General features: G+C 45.0%; 1 protein-coding gene across 6 annotated transcripts in view; it reads left to right on the top strand.

The window, feature by feature from the left end:
• fam20b (FAM20B glycosaminoglycan xylosylkinase) overlaps positions 1–25,007 on the top strand; it is a 207,916-nt gene that overhangs the window by 142,990 nt on the left and 39,919 nt on the right. For all 6 annotated transcript variants that reach the window (XM_078561523.1, XM_078561522.1, XM_078561519.1 and 3 more), the window contains one exon: positions 12,071–12,157. In XM_078561523.1, the coding sequence (XP_078417649.1) occupies positions 12,071–12,157 (87 nt within the window). The remainder of the gene's footprint in view (positions 1–12,070; positions 12,158–25,007) is intronic.

Genomic DNA, 25,007 nt, shown 5'->3' with positions numbered 1-25,007 from the left:
GGATTGCAATCCAATTCCCTTTTGAGTACCTCGATCGAACCAATCCCCACCACCCCTCTCAGGAAGTTCATTCCAGAAATTAGTCTAATTAGCGTTGCTATGTATCTATGCAAATCAACAGAGTGTGATAAACAAAATTGGTGAGTTGCAGGCATAGATAGCTATGTCAAAATATAATGTAACTATAACAGAGAACTGGCTCAAAGAATAACAGGGTTAGGTATTAAATATTCCTGGATATGGGGTGTTCAGGAAAGATAGGAAAGGAACGCAAAGGGAGGGGTGGCTGTATTGATTAAGAAGAACATTGCAATGCTGGAGAGAGAGGATGTCCCAGGAGTGGTCAAGGACAGTATCTATTTGGCTAGAGCTAAGGAACAAGAAGAGGTATGGTTATGTTGCTTGGTGTAGTCTATAGGCCGCAACCTAATGGGAAAGATATAGAGGAACAAAGTTGTAAGGAAATTACAGAGGTGTGCAAGAATTAGAGTAGTTATATTGGGGGACCTTAATTATCTGAATATAGACTGGGATAGTGATAGTGTAAATGGCAGAGAGGGGAAAGAGTTCCTCGAGTGTGTTCAGGCATATTTTCAACAGCAGTATGTTTCCAATCCAATGAGAAAGGAGCACTGCTAGACTTGGTTCTCGGGTATGAGGTAGGCCAAGTGGATCAAATGCTAGCAGGGGAACATTTAGGGGACAGTGATCATTGTATCATAAGGTTTAGATTGGCAATGGAAAATGACCAGGAACAATCCAGAGTATGAATAATTAACTGGGGAAAGCCAACTTCAATGGAGTAAGAATAGATCTGACCCAGCTAAATTGGAATCAAAGGTTGGCAGTTAAAACTAACTGAACAATGCATTGCCTTGAAAGAAGAGAGAGTTTGTGCACATTCAAGGTCCATTCCCACGAAGGGGAAAGGTAGGGCAAATAAATCCACTGCTCCTGGATGACTAAACAGATAGAGATTAAGATGAAGAAGGAAAAGTGTGCTTCTGACAGATGTCAGATGGACAATACAATTGAGAACCAAACTGAATATAGATGGTTCAGAGGGGAATTGAAAAAGCAAATAAGGTAAGAGAGAGTATGAGAAGACACTGGCAATTAACATAAAAGGGAATCTCAAAGTCTTCTATAGCCATATAAATAGCAAAAGGATGGTAAGAGGAGGAGTGGGGTCAAATAGGGAGTAAAATGGAGATTTGCACGTGGAAGCAGGGGGCATAACTGAGGTATTAAATGAATATTTTGCATCTGTCTTTGCCAAGGAAGAAATGCCGAGCAGGTCATGGTGAAAGAGGAGATCGTTCAGACAATTGAAGGGTTTAAAATTGATGATGAGGGGGTATTGGATAGGTTGCCTGTACCTAAAGTTGATAAGGCACCAGGACTGGATGAGATGCATCCAAGGATACTCAAGGAAGTGAGAATGGAAATTACAGCGACACTGACCATAATTTTTCAGTCTTCCTTAGACTCAGGGGTGGTGCCAGAGGACTGGAGGACTGCAAATGTTATACCGTAGTTCAAAAAAGGTTGTAAAGATAAGCCCAACAGCTGCAGGCCAGTCAGTTCAATCTCAGTGATGGGGAGCTTTTAGAAATGATAATTCGGGGCAAAAATTAAATCACTTAGACAAATGTGGGTTAATTAAGGAAAGCCAGCACGGATCTGTTAAGGACAAATTGTGTTTAACTAAGTTGCTTGAGTTTTTTGATGAGGTAGCAAAGATCGTTCATGAGGGTAAGGATGTTGATGTGGTGTACATAGACTTTCAAAAAACATTTGATACAGTGCTGCACAACACACTTATGAGCCAAGTTAGACCTCATGGAATAAAAAGGACAGGATACAAAATTGGCTGAGGGACAGGAAACAGAGTGTAATGGTGAAGAGTTGATTTTTGGGCTGGAGGAAAGTTTATAATGGAGTTCCCCAAGGGTTGGTGTTAGGACCCTTGCTCTCCCTGATGCATAAAAATGAACAATTTCAAAATTTGCAGATTATGTGAAATTCTGAAATATTGTGAACTGTAAGGAGGATAGTGTAGAACTCCAAAAGGACACAGACAGGCTGGTGGAATGGGTGGTCAAGTGGCAGAAGAATTTTAATGCAGCAAAATGTGAAGTGATTCACTTTGGTAGAAAGAATGCAGAGAGATGATGGGTCGTAACTTCCGACTAGCGTTGGAAAGTGCTGGCCCACAAGAATTAAAAGAAATGAATACCTGCTTACCTGGTCTTGAAAATTACATTGCCACTTCTGTTCACCGCTGCTGCCTGGGGCCTGCATCTAAAGACTCCTTGCAGGCCCTAGATAAGTCTAGCTCCATTGCATTCAAGGAGGCCACGCCCCCTTTTTTATGGCATTTGCTGTCATAAGGCCAGTAAGTTTAAAGGGCTAGGGAAATTGACAGGCCAGGGGGAAGGTAAGTGTCTGAGGTAAGTAGGTAGGGGGGTGGGTTTGGGCGGGGGTGTCGTTCGGAGGTCCTGGGCAGTGGGGGTGTCGGTTTGAAGGGTGGGTCCAAGGTACCATTGAGGGCAGAGGTCGGTCGGAGCTCCAGGGGGTTATGGGGGTGCCATGGGTTGGAGGTCCGGGAAGGGGGAGGTGCTTTGTGGGGGGGTGTCCGAAGTCGGTGGCAGAGGTCGGTCGGAGGTCTAGTGGGGTCATGGGGGGGGGGGGGGGGGGGGTCCAAGGTCAGGGGGTCGTGATGGGTGTCAGAAGTCGGCAGGGGGGTGTGGGGTGTCGGAGGGTGGGGGTTATCAGAGGTCAGGAGCTGGTGCTGGGGGGAGGGGGTTGTCGGAGGCCAGGGAGGTGGGGAGTGTTAGAGGTTAGGGAGGTGGGAGGGTTTTGGAGGTTGGGGAAGAGGTGGCGGGGTTGGGGGAGTCGGGTGGGGGGGTGTCGGAGGTCAGGAGGTTGGGGAGTTACATGGGTTGGAGCTGTGGGGGGAGTTCCGTGGGCTCATTCTGGGTCTTTACAATAGTTACTCAGAAGTTAGAAGAGGTTTTAATTCTTCTAACCTTTTCTGAGTAACTATTGGTATAACCCCTGCGGAACCGACCAAATTTTGCAATTTAAACCGCATTTTCAGATGGTTCCCAGCGCAGTGTAATTGTCCAGAGGAAGTTTGCACTTCTGGGCAATTGCCATGCAAACCCCTGGGAACTTGCCAGAGAGATTCCCAGTGTAAATCTGTCGCTGGGGAGCTCGGAAGTTACAGGCCAAAAAAAGTAAAGGGCACAATTCTAAAGGGGGGTGCAGGAGCAGAGGGACCTAGGTTGGATATTTGCATAAATTATTGAAGGTGGCAGGACAGGTTGGATATTTGCATAAATTATTGAAGGTGGCAGGACAGGTTGAGAGTGTGGCAAATAAAACATACAGCACCCTCAGTCTTATTAATAGGGGCATAGAGTGTAAAAGCAAGGAAGCTATGTTAAACTTGTATAAAACACTGGTTCAGCCTCAATTGGAGTATTGCCTCCAGTTCTGGGCACCACACGTTAGGATGGATGTGAAGGTATTGGAGTGAATGCAGAAAAGATTCATGAGAATGGTTCCAGGGATAAGAGACTTCAATTACATAGATAGATTGGAGAAGTTAGGACTGTTTTCCTTGGAGAAGAGAAGGTTGAGAGGACATTTGACAGAGGTATTCAAAACCATGAGGATTCTGGACAGATACGGAGGAACTGTTCCCATTGGTGGCAGGACTGTGAACCAGAGGACACAGTTAAAATAATTGGCAAAAAGAGCAATGGCGCCATAAGGAAAAACTTTTATATGGCGAGTGATTAGGATCAGGAATGCACTGCCTGAGAATATGGTGGAAGGCATTCAAGAAGGAATTGGATTATTATCTGAAAAGGACTATGGGGAGAAGGCAGGGGAGTGGCACAAGGTGAATTGCTCCTTCTGACAACCAGCACAGAAACTACGGGCCAAATGGCCGCCTCCTATTCTGTGCTGTGTAACCATTCTGAGGTTCCATATAATTCTGTAGGTAATCGGTACATGAATGAGAAAGGCAAGTAAATATCCTTCCAGGACTGCCTGGAGCACACAGCTGTGTTAGCATTGGGGAGAAGGGCATCCCTGAAGCACAAAATCTTTGGTTGCCTTCATGTTATTCTGTCTGATTTCAAACTAACCGCAAATCAAGCACAGTCAAGATTATGGAAACTGGAGAGAACATGATTTATATGAACAAGCTCATGAATATGGAACATCTACAGAGTTCCATGAAAAAGCTTTTAAAACAATTTTGTCTTTTAAACGGATTAAATCTTTCAAAAGGAATTAAAAGAAGCATAGGGCTAGATACTCAGTAAGACTCTAAGAAATATGAGCATGTTATGACCTTCGAGACCGATAAACGGTTTAAAGAGAAATTTGAACTTGCAATTATTATCTTAAAGATAAGATTTATCTTTATCATATCAAGATTTCACATTTTAAAAGAACTTTTACTGTATCAGTGACTAAAGACAAAATACTATTAATTAAAACAAAAACAAAATTACCTGGAAAAACTCAGCAGGTCTGGCAGCATCGGCGGAGAAGAGTTGACGTTTCGAGTCCTCATGACCCTTCAGCAGAACTGAGTGAAGTTAGGAGAGGGGTGAAATATAAGCTGGTTTAAGGTCGGCGGGGGGGAGAAGTTGAGGGGGGGCGGTTGTAGGGACAAGCAAGCAGTGATACAGATGATCAAAAGATGTTACAGACAAAGGAACAGGGAGGTATTAAAGGTGGTGATATCTAAGAGAATGTGCTAATTAAGGATGGATGGCAGGACACTCAAAGTACAGCACTAGTGGGGGTGGGGTGGAAAGACTGAGAGGGTATTATAGTTATAGATTTAAAAATAATGGAAATAGGTGGGAAAAGAAAAATCTATATAAATTATTGGAAAAAACAAAAGGGAGGGGGAAGAAACGGAAATGGGGGTGGGAATGGGGGAGGAAGTTTAAGATCTAAAGTTGTTGAATTCAATATTCAGCCCGGAAGGCTGTAAAGTGCCTAGTCGGAAGATGAGGTGCTGTTCCTCCAGTTTGCGTTGGGCTTCACTGGAACAATGCAGCAAGCCAAGGACAGACATGTGGGCAAGAGAGCAGGGTGGAGTGTTAAAATGGCAAGCGACAGGGAGGTTTGGGTCTTTCTTGCGGACAGACCGCAGGTGTTCTGTAAAGCGGTCGCCCAGTTTGCGTTTGGTCTCTCCAATGTAGAGGAGACCGCATTGTGCTCTCAGCTGCTCCAGCTCCACAGGCTGAGGACTGTCACACTGCCACACAGCAGGACCCTGAAAGCAAGCCGGGGTGCTCCAGATCTTGGTCCTCCAGAGGACGGTCCGCCAAGGTCATCATAGACAGGGCGTTGCAATCAGCAGGCTGCCTTCACCTCCACTGTGGATGTCCGGGGAGCACAAAGGCATAGCGGCAGGGTTAGGAAAGTTAAGAAGAATTAACTGCACAGCCTGGGCACGGGTGTTAATCACTTTTACATACTGTTCACGATTGTCAATAAGCTCCCAAGAATGTCTCCCTGCCTATGGCTCCTTGTTCTGTTGAGCAGTGTTCGTGTCACTCTGCATAAGATAAAGGCAGGTGCCTCAGTCCAGGACCTCTTCCCTGTGCTTTGTGCAGCCTTCGGACCAAAGTAATGGTCCAGCCTCACACTCCCTGGACACATTACTGATGCCTGCACCTCGGCAGTGCTTGTCATTGCTGCCAGAATGTAGTGGGCAGGCGTCACAGAGTACCCTCATTCTCTGTGTGCTCTCAGCACCTTTAAGATGGGGCTGGCCCCCATCTCTTCAGCATCTGTGACCAGTAATGCTGTGCTCCTGAAGGGGTCAGATGCTGAAGGCGGACGAAGAATCAGATGCTTTTAAAGTTTCAGGGCTGTGTCTTCATGATATGACCCTGACCGCAGAGTGCAAGTGAGCTGCCCTTGGCCAGACAGGAGTCAGACATTCTCAGAGGCTATGTGAAGATTTATGGAGTGTCCTCACTGCATATTGTCATCATCCTCCTGCAATCGAGCGACTATTAGGGCCTCCACTGCGTCTCCATGACAGGAGTATTATCACACAGGGTATGTGCGCTGCCAAAAGCTAGACTGGAGTCAAACGTTCACAGATGCAATGTGAGGATCTATCTCCTCACTGCACGTTGTCATCATCCTCCACAAATCTAGTGGCTATGAGGACCTCCTGAGCATGCCTGCCTAACCTAGCCAGTGCGAGGGCCTCATCCCCGTCATTGTCACCTTTGAGGACCTCCACACCCTCATCCCCGTTGGCGTTGTCCTCATCGGAGGAGACCTCCAGCTCCTCCATCTCCTTCTCAGCCAGCTCCTCTCCCTGCTGTAGCACCAGGTTGTAAAGGGCACAGCAAACAATAATGATGTGCGACATCCTCTGCGGACCATATTGCAGGGCTCCACCAGACAAGTCCAGGCACCGGAACCTCATTTTCAGCATCCCAATGGTCTTCTCCACCAAGTTGCAGCATGAGCCTCGTTATACCTTTGCTCTGCTGCAGCCTGAGGCCATCGCACGGTTGTCATCAGCCATATCCTCTGCGGGTAGACCTTGTTCCCAAGCAGCCATCCCTGCAGCTTCTGTGGACCCTAGAAGACTTCAGGAATCTGTGACTGACTGAGGATGTAGGAGTCGTGCACATTCCATGGAAAGCATGCGAATACCTGCAGGATGCATTTGTGGTGGTAGCACCACAGCTGCACATTCAGCGAATGGAATCCCTTGCGGTTGATGTAGTTGACGGCGTGTTACGACGGAGACCCGAACACCACATGAGTGCAGTTGATCACACCCTGCTCCTGTGGGAAACCCGAGATCTGGGCGAATCCAATCGCTCTTGCATCCTGACTGTCCTGGTCTCGGGTGAAATGCACAAAGTTGTGTGCCCTCGTGAAGATGGCATCCGTGACCTCATGGATGCATTTATGGTGAAGGCTTGTGAGATCCCACAGAGGTCACCTGTGGAGCCCTGAAAGGAGCCACTGGCGTAGAAATTGAACGCCACTGTCACTTTCGCGGCCATTGGCAGTGGATGCTCTCCATGCCCCTGTGGCGCCAAATCCTGCAGCAGATGGGAGATGTAACCAGCTAGTTTCCTTGACATGCGCACTCTTTGGCAACACTGGTTCTCGGTCATCTGCAGGAATGAAAGGTGGTGTCTGTAGACCCTGAGTGTCGCTAGGTGCCGACTAGTGATGGCTCGCTGTGACTCTTCAGCGGTGAGTGTGGGAGCCCTAGCCGCACCTCCTTCCAGAGGGTGCTACTACTCCTATGCAGACAGGAGCCTCAGTTATTCTCTCCTCTGTCGTCTTCGCTCTCTGTAGGCCATCAGGCATACAGCTAATTCACCAGACTCCATGATCCTGATGTGCTTCTCCTGCAGAATGAAAGAGAGAGACAAGTTCAGGCACCGGAACTCCAGCATGGGTGGAGTAAGAACCTGACCTGGTTAATTCTGAAGGCCCCTTAACGCTTCCCAGAGAGTGCTGGCCACCACTTGGATGGCCAGAAATTAGTGTGCTGCATGGCTGCTTGAGACTCCACTCCCCACCTCTGCCCCACTACACCCGACTGATTGGCTGCAGCTTTGCCCACTGGACTGCATGCTGCGCAAGGCAGCATTATCAGTTTGAACCATCGCACGGACTAGTCCAAACCAGGATGCTGACATTGCAAGGGGCTGTGAGTGCGTCCACCACTCCTGGACTGCTCCATGGGCAGCTTTAGCAAGGAGATTATACAACGTGTGCAGTTGTACAACTGCTCTGCAGTCCACTAAAACACTCATGACGTTCCAGTCTGTGAGGGGGAAATGGGGAGGTGGGGGGAGTTGGTGGGGGGCGGCGGTGAAAGGTTCTGGAGCGCTTTATGGCACTTTGATGCCTCTTCCTTGCTTGATTGGGCAGATAAACTAGAAGCCCGTCTCCAATCATATCAATGGCTGCACTTGAATTGGCCCAGCTGCAGAGGAATGGTCACTTTATAAAAGGTTGCACAAGTAAGTTTATATAAGTAATGCGTGGCTGCTTCCCTCACTCACCCTACCCCCCACCCCGGATGCTTTTGCGTTATATTCAATCGCCCTTGCGCCCCGTGAAACTAATGGCGGCATATTGTCCGCTCACGCCACCAAACACACCCGACACTGGTAGGCATGGAAAATCCCAGCCACTATCTTCCGCCGTGACAGTTTCCCTGCAGAAATATAAAAATAGATAGTAAGAGTTTTAATAAATATTTTAAAAAGAAACGAGTTAACAAAGTGAACGTTAGTCCTATAGAAGGTGAGTCTGGAGAATTGATAATGGAAAACAAGGAGATGGTAGACAAATTGAACATGTATTTTGCATCAGTTTTCACTATAGAGGATATAAGTAACATCCCAGAAGCAGCTATAAACCAGGAAATGGATGTGGGGGAGGAAGTCAGGAAAATTACAGTCACCAGAGAAGTGATACTGAGTAAATTGTTGGAGGTGCGGGCTGTCAAGAACCTGGGTCCTGATGGACTTCATCCTCGGGTCTTAAAAGAAGTGCCTAGTGAGATAGTTGATGCATTGGTTTTAATTCTCTAAAACCCCCTAGATTTGGGGAAGGTCCCATTAGATTGGAAAATGGCAAATGTAACCCTATTATTCAAAAAGGGAGGGAGACAGAAAGCAGGAAACTACAGACCAGTTAGTGTCATATCTTTCGTAGGGAAAATGTTAGAAGCTATTTTTAAAGAAGTTATTGCAGGGCACTTGGATAAGCTCACGGTCATCAGGCAGAGCCAATGTGCTTTTGTGAAAGGGAAATCATGTTTAACCAACTTATTGGAGCTCTTTGAGAAATTAACATGTGCTGTGGATCAAGGGGAACCAGTGGATGCACTGTACTTAGATTTCCAGAAGGCATTTGATAAAGTGCCACATCCAAGGATATTGCGGAAAATATAAGCTCATGGTATAGTGGGTAACATATTGGCATGGATAGAAGATTGGCTGGCTAAAGGAAGCAAAGAGTAGGTATAAAAGAGTTTTTTTCGGGTTAGCAAGATGTAACGAGTGGTGTGCCACAGGGATCAGTGCTGGGACCTCAACTGTTTGCAATTTATATAAATGAATTGGATGAACATAAGAACATAAGATCTCGGAGCAGGAGTAGGCATTTCAGCCCCTCGAGCCTGCCCCGCCATTCAATGGCTGATCTCATTTCGGCCTCAGCTCCAATTTCCCGCCCTCTCTCCATAACCTTTCAACCCATTACTAATTAAAAATCTGTCTATCTCCTCCTTAAATTTATTCAGCGTCCTGGCATCCACTGCACTCTGAATGAGTTGCCTTTTTATTCTTCCGACCAAAATGGATAACCTCACACTTATCCACGTTAAATTCCATCTGCCAAATTTTGGCCCATTCACCTATTCTGTGAATTCCACAAAGAAAAATAATTTCTCCTCATCTCTGATTTAAATCTACCACCCCTTAGCCTAAAACTATGGCCTCTCATTCTAGAATGCCCCACAAGGGGAAACATCCGCTCCATGTCTACTTTCTCTATCCCCTATAGCATCTTACATACCTAAATTAAATTTCCTCTCATCGTTCTAAACTCCAGCGAGTATAGGCCTAAACTGCTCAATCTCTCCTCATAAGTCAAGCTCCGCATCTCTGGAATCAATCTAGGTGAACCTCCTCTGAACTGCCTCCAATGCAATTACATCCTTCCTCAAGTAAGGGGACCAAAACTGTGCACAATACTCCAGGTGTAGTCTCACCAATGTCTTGTACAGTTGCAACAACACTTCCCTATTTTTACACTCTATTTCTTTAGCAGTAAATGCCAAAATTCCATTTGCCTTCCTTATTACCTGCTGTATCTGCATACTAGCTTTCAGCGATTCATGCATGAGAACACCCAGATCGCTCTGCACTGAAGCATTCTGAAGTTTCTCTCCATCCGAACAAAATGGATAACCTCACACTTATCCACGTTAAAGTCCATCTGCCAAATTTTGGCTCATTCACCTATTCTGTCCATATCCATTTGTAAATTTCTTATTTCTTCATTGCAACTTACTTTCCCACCTATTTTGGTGTCATCTGCAAATTTAGCTACAGTGCCTTCTATCCCTGAATCCAAGCCATTAATATAGATTGTAAATAGTTGGGGCCTAAGGACCAAACCCTGTGGCACCCCACTAGTTACAGCTTGCCATCACGAAAAAGACCCATTTATCCCGACTGTCTGCTTTCTGTTGGTTAGCCAATCCTCTATCCAAGCTAATATGTTACCCCTAATTCCGTGTGATTTTATCTTGTGTATTAATCTTTTGTGCGGCACCTTATCAAAGGCCTTCTGGAAGCCCAGATATACTACATCTACAGGATCCCCATTATCCACTTTGCTTGTCACATCTTCAAAGAACTCTAGCAAATTAGTCAAACATGATTTACTCTTCATAAAACCATGCTGACTCTGATGGATTGCATTTTGACTTTCCAAATGCCCTACTTCCTTAATAATGGATTCCAACAATTTCCCAACAACAGGTGAAGGGATGGATGGGATGGTTGCTAAATTTGGCAAAAGATAGTTAGGAAAATGAGTTGTGAAGAGGACATAAGGAAGCTACATAAAGACATAGATAGGTTAAGTGAATGGCAAAGATCTGGCAAAAGGAATATAATGTGGGAAAATGTGAAATTGTCTATTTTGGCAGGAAGAATAAAAGAGAAGCATATTATCTAAATGTTGAGAGATTGCAGAGCTCTGAGGTGCAGAGGGATCTGGGTGTTCTAGTGCATGAATCTCAAAAGGCTAGTAATTTGGTACAGCAAGTAATTAGGAAAGCTAATAGAATTATATCATCTATTATGAGGGGAATTGACTACAAACGTAAGGAGGTTATGTTTCAGTTGTGCAGGATGCTAGTGAGACCACATTTGGAGTACTGTGTACAGTATTGGTCACCTTAGTTAAGGAAGGCTGTAAATGTGTTTGAAGCAGTTCAGATAAGGTTTACCAGACTAATACCTGAAATGGGTGGGTTGTCTTATGAGGGAAGGTCGGACAGACTAAGCTTGTATCAGCTGGAGTTTAGAAGATTAAAAGGCGACTTGATTGAAACATATAAGATCCTGAGGGGCCTTGACAGGGTAGATGTGGAGAGGATGTTTCCTCTTGTGGGAGAATCTTGAACCAGGGATCACAGTTTAAAAATAAGGTGTCACCCATTTAAAACAGAGCTGAGGTGAAATTTTTTTCACTCAAGAGGGTCGTGAGTCTTTTGAACTCTCTTCCTGAAAAGGTGGTGAAAGCACAGTCTTTGAATATTTTTAAGACAGAATTGGATAGACTCTTGGGGGTGATAGGTTATCAGGGGTAGGTGGGATGCAGATTTCAGGTTACTATCAGATCAGCCATGATGGTGGAGCAGGCTCGAGGTGCTGAAAGGCCTACCCCTGCCCCTTGTTCTTATGTTTGTAGGTCATTTCTGGGAGCTGCTGTTGTCTTTAAAAGATGAAGTTGGTGCAGTATCTCTTTGTGCTGGATGAATAAGCTTCCCAATAGTTGCAGACACTAGTGTTATTACTGGGGTGGCCTCTCATTCATCAATAGAACCATTACGATAGGTAGTACAGAAGGTGACCATTTTGTTCTCCCTTACAACTCACTCACTGAATCTTTGGATGTATTTGCCCTCATGCTTGCCATTGTAGGAATGAGTGATGGAGGGTACTTGATTCAGAATTGACATTGAGTGATTCTTTGGCATGTAAACGATTGACTTATATTGTATTTTAGAGTGCTGGTGGTCAATATCTTTTGAAACTGCATACAAGCAAAACGTTTTCTTGAGGGATGCATTTTTTCTGCGGTAGTGGAGATCTTCTTGGGAGGAATTATTTTTCAAGCTATATTTTCAATCTGTCTTTCACATGATGCACTTTAAAACAACTAATAGCTACCTTCCATAATATAACAATTGTAAAGTTTAATTCTTGTTTAATTATTCCTTTTGCTTTTGTTTTAGGTACAGCAGGAGTTATGTGGTGGATGGGGAGCCATACGCTGGTTATGACAGACACAATGCTGAAGTATCTGCTTTCCATCTGGATCGGTACTGTACATGTTACTTGTTTTTCGTAGAAAGGTAGTACAAGAATTGAAAAGTGTGCTAGCATCCTGATGAAACCAATATTCAAACTGAAGACTGTTTCAGCTTCACTCTTTTTCCAACAGTGGGAGACAGTGCCATTTAGCACTTCTTCGTACATGTGTTTTCATAGTCTGAGCCTCCATCCCCCCATACTGCAATAATGTGATTAAAAATTGTAACATACGTTTCTTTCTGCTCAGCGCTGTTGATGTTCTTTTGGTGGTGTCAGTGTCAATAAAGGAAAACACTGTGTTTCTGTTATGCCATGTTAAACAAGATCACTAAAATTCTCTAATTGTTCAGTTTTTTGCTGTGTGAATCCCTATTGTGCAAAAAGGCCCCAAGTTTAACTCTCTAAGTAAGTGAGTTTTGAATGAGTTAAAGCCTTGCCCAGGGCCTTGGTTGAGTTAAAACTTACTTCAGCTGAACATGCTGAAGACTGAAAAGGTTTTCAGTTCTTAGCATAAACTGCCCTCCTGACATCTGGAAGCTGACACCATGCTTGTGGATGATGCAACTCATGGGCAACTTAGAGATGATGAAAAGGATGCAATCAAATATAGATTCTATTGGAGTTTCTAATGTAACATAATTAGGGAAGGAAGACAAAATCAGCGCTATAGTTGTGTCCTGTCTAGAGAGGTAGGAGAGGAACCATTCAAGGGAAGTCACAGGGAGCTGGAAAATAGGATAAATATTGGAGGAAAACAGTATGATCAAGCCTGTTAAATGTTAAATAAAGATCGAGGAGGATGAGGAGCAGCGATTTGAACAGAGTTCTGGGGAGATGGAAAAAAGACCCTGATTTTTCTTTTCTTTTGGAGAGCAAAATGGTGTACCTCCTTTACAGACTGTATCTTTAAAAAAAAACACATCTCTGCCCACGTTTATTGACGCTGATTCTTAGAAGGCCTGAGACTAATTTGTCAGAAGTGGAACAGAATGTTGGCACAGCAAGGTGACCTCAGCAGGTGCAGCGTCACTGAATGGAGAGCTTTCTTCAGAGTCTGTGATGCAGAAAGGAACTCCACTGAAAGATTTTTAAGAACTCTAAAGTTGTGAGGGCGAAGTAACAATATCACTCATAAGCTGCTAGACTACCACAAGTTTGAATCAAATTTTACTTAAAACCTTTGAACAGATTTTACTTCCAGATGTTTTGAATGTATTCCCTACTGCCAATTTTCTCCTCCCCTTTATATATATATATAAAAATAGAGGTCATTTGGCCTATTGTGTCTGTGCCTGCTATTTGAATGAGCTGCCAAGCTTGTCCCAATTCGATGCTCTTTGCTCGTAGCCCTCTAAATTTCCCTTTTACAAGTATATATCCAACTCTTGTTTGAAAGTTATGACTGATTTTCACAAAAATACAATTATCTTCTCTCTCGTTTTCTCTGTCGCGCTGATCATTGTCATGCTTTGCCTTACAGTATGTTGCTTTGTCTTCCTGTTTTTCTTATGATCTGCCTTGCTTTTAATGTATTGGAAACATCATGATGTGTCACTAAAATACTAATTTTCCACGTGTGCTGGTGCTGAGCCATATTCAGTAGAAACTAAAAGTAAAACATAAATGTTGGCCTAGCCAGCAACATCCACATCCCATAAATAAATTAAAAAATGGAAACGTATTACTAAAGGATGTGCATTCATGAGAAGCGTACCAGTGATTTCACAATATATTATCTTGGTGGGCGAGCCTCCATGCCAGAAGTGCACATGTGAAAAATCAGCCCTTCAGCTCTTGGGCTTTTAGTGTGTAGTGAGGGAATTATTAAGCTAATGCTTTCAAATTGCCAAAAACAGAAAACTGGGCTTTAGAGCTGACTCAGTTGATAGCACCCTTGCCTCAGAGTCAGAATGTTATGAATTCATGTCCCACTACACAGATTTGACCACATAAATCAAGGTTAACATTCTAGTGCAATACTGAGGAGGTTTTTTTTATTGCCCATCCGTAATTGCGTTTATTGCCCATCTCTAACTGCCCTTGAGAAGGTGGTGGTGAACTGCCTCCTTGAACCGCTGCAGTCCATTTGCTAGGTGGGTGCACCCACACTGCTCTTAGTGGAGAGAGTTCAGGGATTTTGACTCAGTCACAGTGAAGAAACGACGATATATTTCCAAGTCAGGATGGTAAGTGGCTTGGAGAGGAACTTGCAGGTGGTGGTGTTCCCATGTGTCTGCTGCCCTTGTCCTTCTAGGTGGTAGCAGTTGTGGGTTTGGAAGGTTCTGTCTTAGGAGCCTTGGTGAGTTCCTGCAGTGCATCTTGTAGATGGTACACACTGCTGCCACTGTGTGTCGGTAATGGAGGGAGTGAATGTTTGTGGATGAGGTGTTAATCAAGCAGGCTGCTTTGTCCTGAATGGTGTCAAGCTTCTTGAGTGTTGTTGGAACTGCACTTATCCAGGCAAGTGGAGAGCATCCCATCACACGCCTGACCTGTGCCTTGTAGATGGTGGGCAGGCTTTGGGGAGTCAGGAGGTGAGCTACTCGCTACCAGAGTCCTAGCCTCTGACCTGCTCTTGTAGCCACAGTATCTATATGGCTAGTCCAGTTCAGTTTGTGGCCAATGGTAACCCTCAGGATGTTGATAGTGGGAAATTCAGTGATGGGAATGCCATTGAATGTCATGGGGCGGTGATTAGATTCTCTCTTGCTGGAGATGGTCATTGCCTGGCACATTTGTGGCAGGCATGTTACTTGCCACTTGTCAGCCCAGGCCTGGATATTGGCCAGTCCTGCTGCATTTGAACAGGGACCACTTCATTGTCTGGAGAGTTGTGAATGGCGCTGAACATTGTGCAAACATCCCCACTTCTGATCTTAAGGTGGAAGGAAGGCCATTGATGAAGCAGCTGAAGGTGTTCGGGCCTTGGACACTAACCTGAGGAACTGCAGTGATGTCCTGGAACTGAGATGATTTGACTTCCAATAACGGCAACCATCTTCCTTTGTGCTAGGTATGACTCCAGCCAGAGTTTTCCCCCTGATTCCCATTGACTCCAGTTTTGCTAGGGCTCGCCACACTTGGTCAATGCTGCTCTGATGTCAAGGGCAGTCACTGTCGCTTCACCTCGTGAGTTCAGCTCTTTTGGCCACGTTTGAACCAAGGCTGTAAGGAGGTCAGGAGCTGAGTGACCTTGGCGGAACCCAAACTGAGCGTCAGTGAGCAGGTTATTACTAAGCAAGTGCTGCTTGATGGCACTGTTGATGGCCCCTTCCATCACTTTACTGATGATTGAAAGTAAACTGATGGGGCGGTATTTGGCCAGGTTGGATTTGTCCTGCTTTTTGCGTACAGCACATACCTGGACAATTTTCCACGTAGCCACATAGATGCCAGTGTTGTAGCTGTACTGGAACAGCTTGGCTAGGGGCATGGCAATATCTGGAGCACAAGTCTTCGGTACTATTGCCAGAATATTGTCAGGGCCCATAGCCATTGCAGTGTCCAGTGCCTTCAGCCGTTTCTTGATATCACATGGAGTGAATTGAATTGATTGAAGACTGGCATCTGTGATGCTGGGGGCCTCCAGAGGAGGCCGAGATGGATCACCCACTCGGCACTTCTGGCTGAAGATTGCAGCAAATGCTTCAGACTTATCTTTTGCACTGATGTGCTGGAGCCTCCTCAAATATCCCCATCCTGAATGATGGGGGAGCCCAGCACATCAGTACAAAAGAAGAACAGCACTGTTGCAGATGCCGTCTTGTATATGAGATGTTAAACCATGGCCCCTTCTACCCACCCCTCCTCCCCCCAGGTGGATGTTAAAGATCCCAATACACTGTTTCAGAGAAAAGCAGTGAGTTATCCCTGATGTCCTGGCCAATATTTATTTAACAGAACCATACTTCTTCTTCTGCCCTCTCTGAAGAAGTATGGTTCTGTTCTCCGACAGGATTTCCGCCTGTCTCTTCTGCCCTGCTCACCTTCATTGCTTTCCATTTCTCTCCTGGTGTTTGACAAGGTGTTTACTAAAACCCGCTTTCACAGCCATATCTCCTTTCTCAGTGACTGTCTCCGTCTCCGACTCACCCCACGTGGATTTCAACTGAAATTCCATCCCTCTTGTTTCGAACCCACCCAGGATTACAGGTATCTCCGGGACATAAAACGGTTCTCGGACTGCTGTTCCCGTCGCATTCTGAGATCCACACTCAGTGCCATGCGCCGCCACATGAACACACTCGACCTCTCCCTCCAGCAGCACCGCCGCACCCTTTTTCAAAGCTGCGCGTGCCCCCAGTTTCATTTTATTCTTCGCCTCATCCGTCGCCTCAACAAGAAACTTTTTCTCTTTCTCTCAAGTGCTAAGGAACGCAAGCTCCAACAACTCATCGACACCAACACCCATCTGGGACCCTCCACCCCTGCTTGTCCCTCCGTCCCCACCCCATCTTCCAATCCCAGCCCCAGCCGCGTATTCACTATACCCCCTGACCTTCCCCTCTCCGATGCTGAACGTTCAGTGCTCAGCAAAGGACTTAGTTTCATACCCTTACGCCCTCATCTCAATGAATTTCGGGCTCGGCATGATGCTGAACTCTTCTTCCGCCGTCTTCGTCTCCGTGCTCACTTCTTTGGGCAGGAGTCCTCTCCCTGTTCAACGGATCCTTTTACCCACCTCCAATATTCTCCCTCCACTTGGACCCCTCTCTCTGGATTCTTACCTTCTCTTGATCTTTTCATTGAGAACTGTCGGCGTGACATTAGCCGTCTCAATTTCTCTGCTCCTCTCACCCATTCTAATCTGTCTCTCTCTGAACTCACTGCACTCCGTTCTCTCAGGTCCAACCCCAACATTGTCATCAAACCCGCTGACAAGGGTGGTACTGTTGTTGTCTGGCGCATTGACCTCTACCTCGCTGAGGCTGAGCGTCAACTCGCAGACACTTCCTCCTACCTCTCCCTGGACCATGACCCCACCACAGAACATCAAGCCATTGTTTCCAGGACTGTCACTGACCTCATCTCCTCTGGAGATCTTCCTCCCACAGCTTCCAACTTGATAGTCGCCCAACCTCGGACGGCCCGCTTCTACCTCCTACCCAAAATCCACAAACAGAACTGTCCTGGCAGACCGATCGTGTCAGCCTGTTCCTGCCCCACGGAACTCATTTCTCGTTATCTTGACTCCCTTCTATTTCCCCTTGTCCAGTCCCTTCCCACCTACATCCGTGATTCCTCTGACACCTTACGTCACATCAACAATTTCCAGTTCCCTGGCCCCAACCGCTTCCTTTTCACCATGGATGTCCAATCCCTCTACACCTCCATCCCCCACCAGGATGGTCTGAGGGCCCTTAGCTTCTTCCTTGAACAGAGGCCCGAACAATCCCCATCCACCACTACTCTCCTCCGTCTGGCTGAACTTGTTCTCACACTGAACAATTTCTCCTTTAACTCCTCTCACTTCCTCCAAATAAAAGGTGTGGCTATGGGTACCCGCATGGGCCCCAGCTATGCCTGTCTCTTTATGGGGTATGTGGAACATTCCTTGTTCCAGTCCTACTCCAGCCCCCTCCCACAACTCTTTCTCCGGTACATCGATGATTACTTCGGTGCTGCTTCGTGCTCTCGTCGGGACCTGGAAAAATTTATTAATTTTGCTTCCAATCTCCACCCCTCCATCATTTTCACATGGTCCATCTCTGACACTTCTCTTCCCTTCCTTGACCTCTCTGTCTCAATTTCTGATGATAGACTGTCCACCAATATCCATTACAAGCCTACCGACTCCCACAGCTACCTCGACTACAGCTCCTCACACCCCGCTTCCTGTAAGGACTCCATCCCATTCTCTCAGTTCCTTCGCTTCCGTCGCATCTGTTCTGATGACGCTACCTTCAAATACAGCTCCTCTGACATGTCCTCCTCCTTCCTTAACCGAGGTTTTCCACCCACGGTCGTTGACAGGGCCCTTAACCGTGTCCGGCCCATATCCCGCGCATCCTCCCTCACGCCTTCTCCTCCTTCCCAGAAACATGATAGGGTCCCCCTTGTCCTCACTTATCACCCGACCAGCCTTCGCATTCAAAGGATCATCCTCCGCCATTTCCGCCAACTCCAGCATGATGCCACCACCAAACACATCTTCCTTTCACCCCCCCGACGGCATTCCGTAGGGATCGTTCCCTCCGGGACACCCTGGTCCACTCCTCCATCACCCCCTACTCCTCAACCCCCACCTATGGCACCTCCCCATGCCCACGCAGAAGATGCAACACCTGCCCCTTCACTTCCTCTCTCCTCACCGTCCAAGGGCCCAAACACTCCTTTCAAGTGAAGCAGCATTTCACTTGCATTTCCCCTAACTTAGTCTACTGCATTCGTTGCTCCCAATGCGGTCTCCTCTACATTGGAGAGACCAAACGCAAACTGGGCGACCGCTTTGCAGAACACCTGCGGTCTGTCCGCAAGAAAGACCCAAACCTCCCTGTCGCTTGCCATTTTAACACTCCACCCTGTTCTCTTGCCCACATGTCTGTCCTTGGCTTGCTGCATTGTTCCAGTGAAGCCCAACGCAAACTGGAGGAACAGCACCTCATCTTCCGACTAGGCACTTTACAGCCTTCCGGGCTGAATACTGAATTCAACAACTTTAGATCTTAAACTCCCCCTCCCCCCATCCCCACCCCGTTTCTCCCCCCTCCCTTTTTTTTCAATAATTTATATAGATTCTTCTTTTCCCACCTATTTCCATTATTTTTAAATCTAAAACTAAAACTTTGTTAGTCTTTCCACCCCACCCCCACTAGAGCTGTACCTTGAGTGTCCTGTCTTCCATTCTTAATTAGCACTTTTCTTAGACAAATATCACCACCTTCAACACCTCTTTGATCCTTTTGTCTGTGACATCTTTTGATTAACTGCTCCTATCACTGCTTGCTTATCTCCACAATCACCACACCCTCAACTTCTCTCTCCCCCCGCCCCCCCACCTTAAACCAGCTTATATTTCACCTTTCTCCTAACTATGCTTCAGTTCTGCTGAAGGGTCGTGAAGACTCGAAACGTTAACTGATTTCTTCTCCACCGATGCTGCCAGACCTGCTGAGTTTTTCCAGGTAATTCTGTTTTTGTTTTGGTCTTCTTCAAGATGTTGTAACCTGCTATTGTAACCTGCTGTTGTGCTGTTTTATCGATTTTTTTTTGTTATTTAAGTAAAACCTGCAACTTGTTGGAAGTTCTATGATATATAAAAATATATTATAATGTTTTTTGTCTTCATTTTGATTTAGATTTTACAATGCCATGAAAAGAATCTAATGTCAAGCAGGTTTTGTAGTTGGACAGTTCTGAGCAGGTCTACATTTCTTTTGATTTAATTATATCATCCCATTATTTCAGAATGTTTTGTGCATTGCAGGCAGGACTTTGCCTATGCATGAACTAAATTCCATTTGAATTTATGAAAAACATTTGGCAGGGTAATATGTATATTTTTTGAAAATATGCAATTGGAAATTAGTAGTGTAATCAGCATTCAGGCACTAAGTTTGCATTTATTGTTAGAGCAGTCTGGCATGTATTTGTAAGCTTTAATTCTAATCAGTTCCCATGTGTAACATGCACAATTACATACTACATCTGCATTAACAGTGTACAGTTTGAAGTACTACTTTCTGGCATCATAGAATGATTAGATATTAAGGTCTTCAATCATGGCAATGTAGCATATTGATGGTGTAAATGCTGTTCCGTTGACTCTAAATTACACTATAATGATGCAGCCCTGTTAATTGCTTAATTAGAAACTCTCTGCAGACTTCGTCCTGACGCTCTTGGCCTTTCTCTAATGGGTTGCAGACATCTCTGGTGGGCTGGAGAGATTGAGATTGTGCGTTGGACTGGCATTTAAACATGGCGCCTGGACCTTTGAACCCACTAGCTGACGGCGGGCAGACGAATTGCCTCCCAGGTGATTTGGAGCAAAACACATCTCTGCATAATTAATGAGGCTCCAAGCACAAAATCGGGCGCGAGTTGCCGCCATTATGTACGGCGGGCTGGGCACTGCCAAAATTGCCCACCACCACACTTAGCTTCATTTTGGGAGAATTCTGCCCATTGAGTCTCAAGACTCATTCATGCAGTGTTTTTATTTGTTCATGAGATGTCGGCAACAATGGCTAGGCCAGCATTTATTGCCCACCCTTAATTGCCCTTGAGAAGATGGTAGTTGCAGAGTAAAGAGTTAACCCTAATGATCGCTTCTGAGCACGTGCCTAAGGAGCTATGTCACGGTGATGTTACTGACTGAGAGAAGATGCGTGTGAAGCATCTTGGAGAGCAGCTCCGGCTATGTCTGTCTCATTTAATCTTTGTAAGTAGTTAGCATGTAAATAAATGTTTTTGAACAAAAGATCATTGCCTCCAGCAAGATCTATTCTAGAGTAACAGTCAATGAATCCCAAGATCAACTCACAATAACAGATGGTGGCAGCAGTGACTACACCCACAGAGGAACAGTAAAAAATGGCAGGAAAAGTCTCAAGTGAAACCCAGCAACAGTGCTGAGCAGTTGGTGAAGGACTTCGAGGCAAACCCAGCAACCACACTGGAGACGACCAATTAACGAGGGCAGCCCAGTGACTGGCGAGACTAGCAGCACAGGAAAAGATAGCCTTGAGCCAGGGTGAGAAATGGCGACTACTTTGCCCCTACCAGAATATTTCAGAATATAAAGGGCCCAGACAGGCTGAGCAATGGCAAAATTGGCAAATAAACAGAAAAAAGATCAAGTTAGCACTTTGCTCCCAACAGTAAATAACAATGCTGGCTGAACAAAAAGACAGTCTCCTAAGAGGATCTCATTGGAGCCTTTGACTCATATTTCAGCCTTCCTAAAAATATTTTCATTGAGAGGGTGAAATTTAATTGGCTCAGTCAAAAACAGGATGAAGGGATTGGCTCATTCATCAATGAATTTTACCACCTAGCCAAAAGTTGAGAATATGGAACACTAAAAGATGACCTGATCAGAGATAGAATAGGTGTTGGCGTTTTAGATGAAAATCTCTAGATGCCTTACAATCTTGGGAAGATTTAAATTTAAACAAAGCTGTACAACTGGCCAGACAGGCTGAAGAGCGGAGGCAAAATAAGGCTTCTGTTAGAGATGTGAGGAAAATTTCCCAAGAATGGCCTGATGAAGTCATTCAATTTGTAGGTTGTAAAACTGAAAGTATAGCAAGGCAGCAACCAGCCAACCGCCATTTTTCAATGTCCTTGCTGTGGCGAGAAGGTGGTCCACAGGTGGGAAGAATGCTCCGCCCAAATTGTGCAGTGCCATGGGTGTGGCAGGTTAGGCCATTTTCAAATGGTCTGTTGTTCCATAAAATCTGCATTTACCAGACAGAAGGAGAAATCTATTAAAGGAACCTCCATTCAAGAAATTCAAGACCTCGACAACCAGGAAAGCACCCTCCTAAAAGAAATAAAGGAAAATAAAAACCAGTATTGGAGTGCTGAGGTAAATGGACATCTGACTAGGCAGGAGCTGGTGTCTCAGTGTTATCTGACAGAATTTCATGGCCGAATAAAGTGACACGACAATCGTAATCTATGCAACTCCAAGGTTCAGAGGGCGTCAAGTTAAATGTTCAAGGCCAGTTAGATACAACACCAAAATACAAAGATAGAGTAATTTCTGAAACATTGTACATTATCAAGAATCAAGAAATCTCTTTGTTGAACAGATAAGTCTGAATAGCCCTGAACCTGCTTATAAAATTTGGTGAAGTTAAAGCAAAAACACAAGATAATGAATTTAGGAGGGAATTACCCACACTTTTTAAAAGGCTTAGGTAAGCTGAAGACTATGTATATCACATTACCCTCAAGACAGATGCTAAACCTATTTGTCTATTAATGCCAAGGAAGGTCCCACACCCACTTCTGAAAAGAGTCAGGAATGAGATGCTGCAACAAGGACTAATTTTGCCAACCACTAAACCAACCAGGTGGTGCTCTGGTATGGTACCAGTTCCAAAGTCTAATGGCTCCATTCAAATCTGCATTGATCTAACACACATCAACTATATAGTGGAATGAGAAATACATCCAATGACATCAGTAGATGAGAAGTTGGACAAACTTGCAAAAAGCACAATCTTCGCCAAACTTGACTCCACAGTGGATTCTGGCAGTTATCATTGAATCAGGTGTCAGAACTCTGAACTACATTCATTACGCCCTTTGGATGGTGCTGCTTTAACCATCTGCCATTTGGCATCAAGTCAGCCTCTAAATATACTGCAGGGCATGGAAGACGTCATATGCCACATAGATGATATCTTGATCCGTGGGTTGACGAAACAGGGACACAACAAACGAGTCAGGGGAGTCTTACTAATGCTGCAAGAGGCTGGCTTGATGCTCAAAGACAAATGTTTTCTAGGCCCACAATCAAGTTCCGAGGGCACATTATACAAGCAACTGTGATTACTGCAGACCCACAGAAAATGAAGGCAATAAGGGAATTCCCGTCACCTTGAGATATAACAGAGCTACAAAGGTTTATGGGCATGGTCAACAAGGTAAATTCTTGCCTCAGTTAACCCTGATAAATGAACCCTTTATACATCTTTTATGGCAGGACCAGGTGCTGGACTGAGCATCAGCAGCAGTTATTCAAATGGTACATTCCAAGCAAATCCATCTTGAGGAAATATTTTGAACATTGTCACCACTTTAGCATCTTAGACGATCTCCCGCTATACAATGCAAGAGTGGTGGTACCAAGAGCTCTCCACCTGGAAGTCCTCCAGAAGATCCACCAAGGACAATTTCATATAACCAAGTGCCAAGGTAGGGCACAGCAGTCAGTATGGTGGCCAGGGATTTCACCTTCTATTGAAGAGATGGTCTCCAACTGCATAATCTGTGCCATTCACAGGCAGGAGCAGAAGGAGCCACTTCTGCCTTTCTCCTTCCCATCAAGGCCTTGGGAACGCCTTGGCATAGATTTATTCGACTATAAAGGGAAAATATTTATTATAGTAGTAGACTATTATTTCCGCTGGATAGAGGAGCAAAAGTTACAAGGCCTAACTTCTGAAGCCGTTATTACCTCCTTTTAGAAAATGTTCTCTACACTTGGCATTCCGGACATTGTCATCTCTGATAATGGACCACAATTCACCGACCAGTCCTTTCAGTCCTCTGCAGTGTTGTGTGGATTTGTGCATGCTGCAAGCTCCCCAAAATAGCATCAATCTAATGGAGAACCTGAGCGAGGAATATGTACTGTAAAACATCTACTAAGGAAGAATGACAACTTTGAGCTTACTCTGCTTAGTTATCGCTCGACACCATTGCATAATGGGTTTTCCCAATGCAAGCTTTTGATGGGCTGCAGGCCAAAGACCCAACTTCTTTTCCTGCCCCACACCTTGCCACCAAATGTCATGGTGGAAGACCATGATAGAACTAGGAAGAAGCCTACCGAGCGAGTTAAGCATCTGTGTTTAACTAGAGCCAATAGGGCTCAAGACCTTCTGATTCTTGGAAGGGAAAAGAGGGTATGGATCAGAGATCAGAATTATGGTAAATGAGAAGCTACAGCAGCTGAGATCGTATCTGGCCAAGACCTAGTCGGGCATCATTTGATGGAACAGATATGCCCTAATTTCAATGGACAGAAAACCATCAACAGCATGGGAAGAGTACCCTGAACCTCAAGAGAATGTCATACCGACAGAACCAACAAATGTGGAAAACCAGGAGTGACAGCCCACATGAACTGGCCTCACAGAGCAACAGGGTTCCCATCAACCTCAGAAGGAGCTCTGCATTTGTTCAGGAAGACAGATGAAACCAGCACAGAGATTTTACCTTTAAGAGAAGAGACTTTGGGGGTAGGTATAGGAGAATGTGTGCATAATAGTATGGGGAAAAAGTTGCGGGGCGGGGTGGGGGGAGATAGAGATAACTCTAATGATAACTACTAAGCATGTGCATGAGGAGCTATGTCACAGTGATGTCATTCACTGAGAGATGAATTGAGTATGAAGCATCTCAGAAAGTAGCTCCAGCTATGTCTTGGTCTTATTTAACCTTTATAAATAATTAGCATGTAGATAAATGTTTTTGAACAAAAGACCGTTGCCTCTAACAAGATCTTTTCTAGAGTAATCTCGAGATAAACCCACAATAACAGCGGGAAGAAATAAAACCCAATGCATTTTGGAAATGGATAAGTAACAAACAGCAAAAATAATCTACAACAAATGAATGCGTTTAAAGGAAATACTTCTTAAAAACTGCAAATGAAGTGCCATGAGTTTCGTTAGAATTTATTTTATTCAGCATTTATTGCTCATCCCTAGTTGCCGGTGAGCTGTTTTCTTCTGCAGTCCGTGTGGTGTAGGTACACCCACAGTGCTGTTAAGAAGGGAGTTCCAGGATTTTGACCCAGCAACAGTGAAGGATGGTGAGTGGCTTAGAGGGGAACTTCCAGATGGTGGTGTTCCCATCAATCTGCTGCCCTTGTCCTTCAAGGTGGTAGTAGTCACGGGTTTGAAAGATGAGTAATTAACAGTTGAGAGCTGCTGTGGTGAGATTTGAACCCATGTCCCCAGAGCATTAGCCTGGGTCTCTGGATTACTAGTCCAACAACATTACCACTACACCACCGCCTCCCCTGAATGCATTGAATGAAACATTCCTGTGGAATTAACTGTGAAACAAAATGGAATAGGAGAACAGAATGGAGAGAAAGGCAAGTCAAAGTGAAAATTTATGTGTTGATGAAGTAAGAGATTATGTAAAGAAAAGATTTATTTTTATTTTATTTAT

Source organism: Cetorhinus maximus, chromosome 17 (genome assembly GCF_964194155.1).
Source record: "Cetorhinus maximus chromosome 17, sCetMax3.hap1.1, whole genome shotgun sequence".
In the NCBI taxonomy this organism is placed as follows: domain Eukaryota; kingdom Metazoa; phylum Chordata; class Chondrichthyes; order Lamniformes; family Cetorhinidae; genus Cetorhinus; species Cetorhinus maximus.
The sequence above is the reverse complement of the archived record's forward strand: the minus strand, read 5'-3'. Positions and strand labels throughout refer to the sequence as shown.